Below are 9,762 nucleotides of genomic sequence, written 5' to 3'. Positions count from 1 at the left end.
TGAGGAAGAGACTCAAAACCATGGCTACCTCTTCTACACTTTATGTAGGTTATGGAGATCAAATTCAGGCTCTCAGTCCTTCTCAATAACTACCTTACAAACTAGCTTATCTCCCAAAGTTTATATTATTCAATGTTTGTGTTTTGCCTACACCACGAACACACAGTACATTCAGGGGCCTGAAGGGAGTGTCAGACACTTGTGGGCACTAGGAATGGAACTCAGGCCTCTGCCTGAGAAGCCAGTGCTCTTAACCACTGAACCATGTCTCCAGCCCTGTATTTGTTCTTTTCTTTGTGACATTTTTAGGTTCGATTTTTCCTGTGTTTTCTTCCATCCCCATGCTCCCCACTGTCTTTCCTTCCTTCTTTCATTTTTGTTTTTGAGGTTGGGTGTTGTTATGTATCCCAGGCTGAGTCTAAGCTCATTGTCTTTCTGCTTCATCTTCACCAATGCTGGTTTGTCAGTGTTGACAATCTTTCAATCACTTTTCTTACCCTTATTCTTTGCTTACCTTCATTATTCACACATCACTGACCTTGGCATCCATGAAAGATTATATTGCTCAGAACTGGCTTCCTTTTGCATGTTTGATCAATTTGCACAAGGCGGAAGTTTTAAGAAGTGCTTTTTGTTCTTTTTGTTCGTTTGGTTTTTATTCTCTAGGAAGTCTTGCTGCATAACCAAGGATGATGTTAAATGCATAATTTTCCCATCTTTTCTGTTCCAGTCTTTCGGTTATAGGCATAGTCCACTCCAACAAGCTGACTGTTTTTATGCTTCTGAGATTTACTTTATCAACTTCCTAAAAGGAAAGGTGTTCAAAGGGAATCAGCTAGCAGCTTCTCCAATGTGAAGGATACATAGGGATGTGATCTGTTTCAGGAGGCATTCCCAAGCTTCCTTCCATTTATATGTAATCACAAACCAAATTCAATTTCATTTTAAGTATAGTTAAAGTGGATGTGCCATTTGTATGAAGAGTCTGTATTCAATCCCATATTATATATTGTAAAGCTGAATGATACCACTTTTATTCAGACTCATTCTTCTGCTACTGATTATGAGGTTTGATGTTATTCAGACTTCAGAAACACAAAATGTTGTGTTGCCTATGAAGATTGTCAGTGACAGATAGATGCTCATAACTATTTTTCTTTTGGTTGGATATAGTAAAGCAACATACTGCTAAAAAGATAAACAATAAAAAAATGGAAAATAGGAACGCCATTTCCAAGACTTCTGAGAATCTCAGTGTCCGTATTGACTAACATTATACAAGTGATGTGCATTATGAACTCATCAAATGCTTATCAAATAAACAAATGCATGAATTGTTAATAAATGACAACATATGATACTGATGATTTGGCTCAGTTTCAGGTTTGTATAATGATAAACTGAAGAACTAAAACTTTTATAAATGAACTGTTTCTGGGGCACAAATTGAACAAATGTACTTATTATCAGGACACTTTGAGTTTTTGGTCTATGGTATCTTCAATTTATGGCATTTTTATCAAGGCAATATAACCTTCGGACAGGACCCAAACCAAGGACCGAGCTTAGCCACAAGTGAAAAGGACACCATCTAATGCAAGTTTTACTTTCTTGTACTTCTCAAGCTGGAAGCTTTTATTCTTATAAATGTTTCTTTGCTGTTGTACAAATCTATAGTCTACATTTTCTTTGTCAAGTGACAGGAAGATAATGTATTTTATGCTATAAATATTGCCTCCCACCAAATGCAAAAGTGGAACATTCTAAAAATTCTTAAGATGATAATGTAGATATGAAAACCACGCACAATCTGGTGATATAACACTGGCCATTTTGCTTTAATAATTCTTCATGAAGCTAATTATTCCAGGGAACTACCAGCTATCTTCAAAATACAAATGTTTGCTGAGCTGGTATGGCATCCTGCAGGGCTCTAGGGACAGACTTGACTAGGGATGCTGAGGGAATGAAGAAATGTTAGAGAGAGAGAGAGAGAGAGAGAGAGAGAGAGAGAGAGAGAGAGAGAGAGAGAGAGAGAGAGAGAGACTTAACTCTAATGAAAAAAAGTGATGAAGAACCCTGGAAACTTAGTGTGTTTAATTAAATACAGCTGAGCAAATAGAGGTGTTGTTACTGCATATGGCAGAACAAGGACGTGAGGTATTACATATAGATAAACAAGAAGGCATGCTTTATGGTATATAGTTGGATCAAAGAGACCTGTTTATATAAACTTTGTAGGAAGAGTCTCTGTAGGGGACCAGTGTTCAGTCTGCAAATACCTGGATACAGATGGTTAACACTATATTAGATACTTCCTACGAAGATGGTCAATGGACCAGAGGAATGCTTTCACATTTTCTTCTGAGCCTCACCATGGGGTAGAGCTTGTCATGGGGTAGGAAGTAGCCATTCCTCGATCTGTCTGAGGCTCTGAGGGCCTTGCCTTTCCATACAACCCCCTGTGTCTACAGCATACATTTAGTTAGGACTTCACTCACTCAGGGCTTCTTCTACTCCCTATAAGCTGAAGCTTGTGATTTAGCACCAAGTATTCAGAATCCAGTGCTGTCTGATTCAACACATCCACCTGGTCATAAATATCCAATATCCATTATAAAATGCTGTTGAATAGAATGTCATTTACCTGAACTCACTTGTAATTTAAGTCATTTTCGTTACATTACAAAATGTGTGTGAATGTGTGTGTGTATGTTTGCATATGGCATGTATAGCGGTCAGAAGATATAAGCATTTGTTTTATTCATCCCTATGTGGGTTCTAGGCACTGTACTTACATTGTTGGGCTTAGCCTGTTGTGATTTTACCTGGTGAGCCATCCACTGACCTTAAAGGCATTTTTAAGATTGCAAAATATGTTCTCTCTACTCAACAGATTTTTCTTCTTCTAATTGAAAGAAAATAGAGCAGTAAGGTTGGAAAGATCTAATGACTCAAGTTTGGCACATCGTGGATCGTGTGTGTGTGTGTGTGTGTATGTGTGTGTGTGTGTCTGTGTGTGTGCATGTACACATATGCAGCAAACAAAAGACCAAACACATGAAATAAATAAATAAGTAGATAGATGATAGATAGATAGATAGATACATAGATAGATACATAAATACACAGATACATAGATACATAGATTGAGAAATAAATAAATGGAAACCATGGTATATCTTTACAGATGTGACATAGCCCCTTTTGTTGTTTGCTAACATTCTGTGGATCCCTTGATTTTCAGAGGGCTGCAGTTTTAACTTATAGGACATTCTTTTCTGCTTCTTTATTCTAGCTACCTGAAGATATCAGCAAATAAGCTGATTGCTTTGCTCTGATCTGAAGTGGAGCTCTTTGGAGAACAAGTTGCAGAAGTGGAAATGACTTATCCTTTATAGTTAGTACCTGGGAAATCCTCCATGTCCTAAGCATAGCTTTTGGTTTGGACAGTTATATTGTGCTCATCTGATTCCTACTCACTAAAATAACCAGATAGATATCAAACAACTCACATTCTGTGATTGTAGAACTACTGTTTTCCCATTTCTACTTTTTTCCCACTTGGAGCTATCTTAATGTAAGTATGGAAATTACCTCTTTGTGCTTTTTTATTCTTGTTGGTGGTAGACTTAATTCCCTTCTTTTTCTAAATTGCTATATTATTTTCTCTCCTTTTTCTCAGTCTCCCCACCTCTCTCTCTCAGAAAAAGTGAGTGTCTATAATGGTCATTGGCTATGCACAGGGGTGGGTAACATGATGTCTTAGAGTGTGTTCGCTCTGTGTCCCCTTAGACTGTACAAAAATTAACCCTTGAAAAGAAAAGATGTTAGCTGATTCTCATGTCAGTCAATCACAGGAGCAGAATTGGAAAATAATTCAATATCAGAAATCTTATCATTTTAGATGTTATAGCAAATAGTAAGGAAGTCAGTGAAAGAATGTAATTAGGTAATATGCAAGTTGGAACAGAGAGGTTTAAATAAAGAACTAGAATAAAATATATTACATTTAGGATTAGGTGGTGTGATTGGATTGTTGTATTAGCCATTTATTCATTTATTTATTTATTTATTTTATATTTTGCTTATTTTCAGAGTACACTTGGTTCAATCTGTTTTGTAGGTTTTCTGTGCTGTTTACAATGGAGGTTTTAAGCAACTCCTTATTTTTCCTTCCCAGTGCCTCCTGGAAATCATGATCTTCACCTTCATTCTCAAGTGCACATACCTTATTTCTACTTTTAAAGATAGAAAGTCTTGCTGTCTTTTCTCCCAACCCCTGCATAGACTTATCTAGGAAATAGAACATAGTTTAACTGATAATCTTGATAATTTCTACAAGTTCTAAAATATGTAAAAGCTTAATATAAATTTCATTTCATTTTATATTTTTGATATGGTATTAAAGTTCTTTTAATTTTTATTTTTGTAGGTATTCTAAATTTCTAAAATATAGTTATAATTTGATGTTGTAAGGAAAAACATATGAAACACCATCTTGACAGGAAAACATTTAATTATGCAGCTCAGTCCAAATGCCTTTGATCTCCTCAAATTCTATTGAAATTGATTTCTTTAAAAATCCTGTGCTCCTACCAAGAAACCCCAGAGATTCATTCCTGGAGTGTTATTCTTAAGCAGAGGAAGAAGGTAGGCAGAAATGTTGGAGTATCTCTTTTATTATTTTCTGCCTTCTATTTTAAAAAAGTCATTTACAGTCTTACTTAGGCAATTACTTTCCATTCATCATTATACTAATATTTAAGTTAATTTTCAGCACATTCTCCAAAATTCCCTAACTTCATAAATTTGATTTGCATTCTGAACTCCCTCACACAAAACTATTTGAGGTTGGGCATGTTGATGTATGCTTGTTTTCCTAAAATTTGGGAAGCTAAGGTTGCCTCATGTTTGAAGATAGCCTGCGATCCATACTGAATCCTACCTCTGTCAGGATACATAGCAAAACCCCATCTTGAAAACACTATTTTCTTGAAACACACTCTTGAAAACACAAAATTTCTATTTGGGAATTATCTTTTTTATTTTATTTCTAATATTGCACTTAATGATTCTTCTTCCTTCTTTGTTTGCCTACAGTGTCTACTTCTATCTCTATAGATATAGCCTATAGATGGTATAGCTTTATAAAGTCATAACACTTCAGGTCATCCTCTGATTTTGACTTCATTGAATTAGACTAGCAAACTTAGTAGTTTCTATTAACTACTCTCCTGTACTTGTTATTACCATAAACATCTTAAGAACATTATACAGTACAAGTCTTTGATTGCATTATTCCTTTGTATAATTAACTACAGAGCGTTGTGACTGTCTTCTAAATAAAATCAACTGGACATTAAGATTTTCTCTGGTCTGTCCCTACTTCTTTTTAATCCATTTCCTCCTAATGCGCTTTAAGCACCTAGCTAAATCAACACTACTTTCTTCTCTTGTCCAAGTTTCTGTACATTGGTTAGTTTTTGTTTCCATACCTCTGTACTTAGGATGATTTTCCCTCAATATCCCATTTTAAAATGTAATCTCTTACTTAAGTTCAGTGATCATCTCTTCTGAACTTGTCAACATTATTCCAAATGTATGTTATTTTGAGACATTGTGTATACGCTGGTCTGTAAGGTCACTGAAAGAATGAGCACTATGATTTAAATGATATAGTACATAACCCTGTTCTGTGGACACATTAGGTTTTCAGTAAGTATTTTTGAATGAGTTAATACCTACTCCAAATGAAATCATCAATAGATAAAAGTTTAATGACTTTGGTTATTCAAGATAGATGAATATTTTTATTTATTGACTCTCAAAACTATTTTTTGAATTTGTTTAAAAAATAGTTTCCATATAGGGCTTTCATATATATTTCATTTTGGTAGGTTTGCCCTTGACTCATCTTTTTGCTTTCTCTTTTCTCTGCACACTTGGCCCAGCACCCCTTCCATGGTGTTCAATTGTTTTCCCAGTATTCTTGCTTTAAGCCTCTTTTTATGAAATTTTATGGGTTCTAGTATCCAGACCTTTATCTATATTCATTCCCATCTGGATATACATACATAAGTGATAAAGGCTAGAATCTGAATATGAGAAAGAATGTTGTCGTTCTAAGGCTGAGGTAATAAACATTACCTCATTTAATATAATGTTTTTCAGTTGCACTCAATTTCCTGAAAATTAAATTTCTTTTTGAATGAATAAAATTATACTGTATATATGTGCCTCATTTTCTTTCTTTATCTAATTTAAAGCATATTTTTTAATTAGATGTTTTCGTTACTTACAATATCTCCTCTCCCAGGTTCCCCTCCAAAAAATAAAATAAAATAAAAAACAAAACCTAAACCAAACCCCTGTTTCCTCCTCCCTCTTGCTGCTCACCACCCCACCCCCTCCTGCTTACTGGCCCTGGCATTCCCCTAACAGTGGGGCATGAAAGCAGATTTTTTATACATATATTTTGACAACAGTTTCCCAGTTTCACTCCAGTTCCTCCCAGATCCTCCGTATCTTCCCACCCACCCAAATCCACATCTTTTTTTCTGCTCTCTCTCACTAAAATACAATTAGGCATCTAAAGAAAAATAAAATAAGATAAAATAAAAACAAGTATGAATAGGACAAATCAAATAAAAATAATAATAAAAAAGAGCTAAGACCTCTTAGATGATGCCCTCATTCCTACCTATGTTGCTGCAATTCATTGCTCAGGGTACAGCAAGACAGATGATCCTGTAGCCAAGAGAATGAATGGTTTACTTAGAAGCTAAGATGATGACCCTGAATGATAAAGAACATAGGCATGTCCTGTTCTTTGAAAGTTCTCCTCCTCAAAGACCACAGCATTTTCTTGAATTGGCTTTAGTTTCAAAGAAACAATGCCAGATATGGATTTTCTTCTGACAGTCAACTCTTGTTACCTAAACCTCTTCAATAGCAGAGTCTAATGACCCTGCATTTGATGTATCCCCTGGAAATGGAGAACACTGTGTTCCTGGCAAAGAGACTGTTCTCAGAACTAGGTCTTAAAGTATTCATTCAATGGTAGTCCTGGGCTCTGAGATTTGTCCTACCAATCCATCAAACAAGTGCCTTCAGTCTCGGTGCATCCAAAGATATGGGTCCTGTCCAGAGGAGAACTGGCTATTTCTCTTTACACATATTCCAGAAGACCTATTATAGACATTTCCATGTCCTGGTAGATACTTTTAAGGGCTACATAGAGGAACTTCCATGTAAAGGCTTCTGAATTAGTTAAGCTAGGCTTGGAGAAACCTGCACTGGATTTGATGCCCCAGGAGTCTTTACAATGGTAATGGGCCTGGAGTCTACTCTGAGATGGGCCAGTGTATGATTAAGGCATTACAAATCCAGTTTCATTCACCTTGTTCCTGGAGCCCTAAGTTCTGGAGAAATTAAAAGTTAAAGAAATTCTAAAGAGAAAACTACAAAAATCTCATTTGGGAGGTACAGTCCCTTGGACTAAGCTACAGCTTCAGTTCTCATTAGACTTAAAAATAATCCTAAAAACCAAGGCCTAGCTCCTTTTGAAGTTCTGTATGGAAGGCTCTTTGCTACAAATGATCTAGTATTAGTTCCAGAAACAACTAGACTGACAGCCCATGCTGCCAGGGACCAGTCCCTGCGTGAAGTGTTTCTTCTTTCTTTTCGGTTCTTCATGAGGCAGCAGAGGGGGAAAAGCATAGGCAGGGTAAGATGTTTTCTTACAATTTCTGGGGTAAGACAAAGTCTTATGAGAAATTTAAGATTGCTGTATATTAAAAAGTTTACTTATCTAAGTCTAAATTACTATGCTATTGTAGCTGACCTGCCTTCTGTGATCCTTTGAGGCCAGAAACTGCAGTTTCTGGCACTTAGCACCTCATCCTAAAACAGCAAGAGATTAAGGAAAGGATTGATTGCTACAGCCTTTTCCCTATTGTCCAGATGCCTCTTGCTTGTCAGGCTAGGGGGAAGTTTGGGACAATAAGCTTCTATTGAACCAGGAGAAGAGAGTAACACTCACAGAAGGAAAAACTTTTACATAAGTGACTATGCATAATCTCACATAAATTCATTTACAGATTCATTCATGCTCATTTTTTCATTTATATAGTTCCATTCATACCCAGTTGGGCCCAGCTTGCATGCATTCTCACAATTACATACTTATGCACACACATACATACATTCTCACAATTACATACTTACACACACATCCATTCTTACATAGCATATGGAGCAAAAGACCAAGCACCAGGACAGAAAGAACTCACTCATTCTGGATGAAAAATGGAGCTCCAATATTTATTACATAGAAAAAGAAAAGGCTTCTACCCTTTTAATGCTAAATGAATTAAACCCACGTAAGACAAACAGCTTTGTTTCTTTTAGTAAGACTAAGGCTGCCTTGTCTTTACCATGGGACCTGTTCTGTCCCATGGTAAGGAGAAACCTGCCTGCTTCTTCTGCTCTCTACAGCATCTTCTTTTTCCTCTTTCCCTCTGCATCTACACATTGTTCTCTTAGTATTTTATGTTACCTATAGTTTCTAAGTTATTCCACTCTGCGTTCTCCTTGTAATCTAAAAAGTGTTCTGTTTAAAAACTTATCCTTAGAAGCACATGAACGTTACTCACAGGCACATGCAGATCTGTGATAAATGTGGCAAGAAGTTTGTCCTGGAAAGTGAGCTGTCCCTTCACCAGCAAACAGACTGTGAAAAAAACATTCAGTGTGTTTCCTGTAACAAGTCCTTCAAGAAACTCTGTTCCCTTCATGAACATATCAAGATTGTCCATGGATATGCAGAGAAAAAATTTGCCTGTGAGATTTGCGAGAAGTTCTATACCATGGCTCATGTACGGAAACACATGGTTGCACACACAAAAGACATGCCATTCACATGTGAGACCTGTGGAAAGGCTTTCAAGTGCAGTATGTCACTCAAGGTGCACTCCTTGCAGCATTCTGGAGAGAAATCCAGATGTGAGAACTGCGATGAGAGGTTCCAGTACGAGTACCAGCTCCGTTCCCACATGAGCATGCACATCGGGCACAAACAGTTCATGTTCCAGTGGTGTGGCAAGGACTTCAACATGAAACAGTACTTGGACGAGCATAAGAAGACACACACTGGAGAGAAATCTTTCATCTGTCAAATCTGTGGCAAAAGTTTCACCAGTCGACCCAGCATGAAGAGGCGCCGCAGTACTCACACAGGTGAGAAGCCCTACCCCTGTGAAGTGTGCGGTCAGCGGTTCCGCTTTTCCAACATGCTGAAGGCCCACAATGAGAAGTGCTTCCGAGTGACCAGCCCGGTGAATGAGACGCCAGCTGTCCAGATCCCACTGGCCTCAGCTCTAGCTGCTCCCGCTCCAGCCATGACCCTTCATGAACATATTAAGATTGTCCATGGATATGCAGAGAAAAAAATTGCCTGTGAGATTTGCGAGAAGAAGTTCTATACCATGGCTCATGTACGGAAACACATGGTTGCACACACAAAAGACATACCACAAAATCACTCCCACCAGCCCAGCCCCTGCAGTCAGTATGAACCCCTTGGGTGGCACGCTTCCCTCAAGACCCATCCCGCACCCTTTCTCGCACCTGCACATACACACGCATCCACACCACGCACACCACTTCCCCATTCTTCCTGTGCCTCACCTGCCCCCATCTCCAGCCCTCTTCAAGAGTGAGCCCCTAAACCAAGAAGCCAGAGCGAGGATACCTTTCTGA

At 37.6% G+C, this 9,762-nt stretch overlaps 1 protein-coding gene across 1 annotated transcript; it reads left to right on the top strand.

The window, feature by feature from the left end:
* Positions 1–8,640: 8,640 nt before the first annotated feature.
* LOC116074212 (zinc finger protein 652-like) lies at positions 8,641–9,762 on the top strand. The gene is made up of 2 exons (XM_031346448.1): positions 8,641–9,401; positions 9,535–9,762. The coding sequence occupies exons 1-2, from the start codon at positions 8,643–8,645 to the stop codon at positions 9,760–9,762; spliced, it is 987 nt and encodes a 328-aa protein (XP_031202308.1). The 5' UTR covers positions 8,641–8,642.

This window comes from Mastomys coucha, unplaced genomic scaffold, assembly GCF_008632895.1.
Source record: "Mastomys coucha isolate ucsf_1 unplaced genomic scaffold, UCSF_Mcou_1 pScaffold24, whole genome shotgun sequence".
In the NCBI taxonomy this organism is placed as follows: domain Eukaryota; kingdom Metazoa; phylum Chordata; class Mammalia; order Rodentia; family Muridae; genus Mastomys; species Mastomys coucha.
This window is presented reverse-complemented; position numbering and strand designations above follow the sequence as displayed.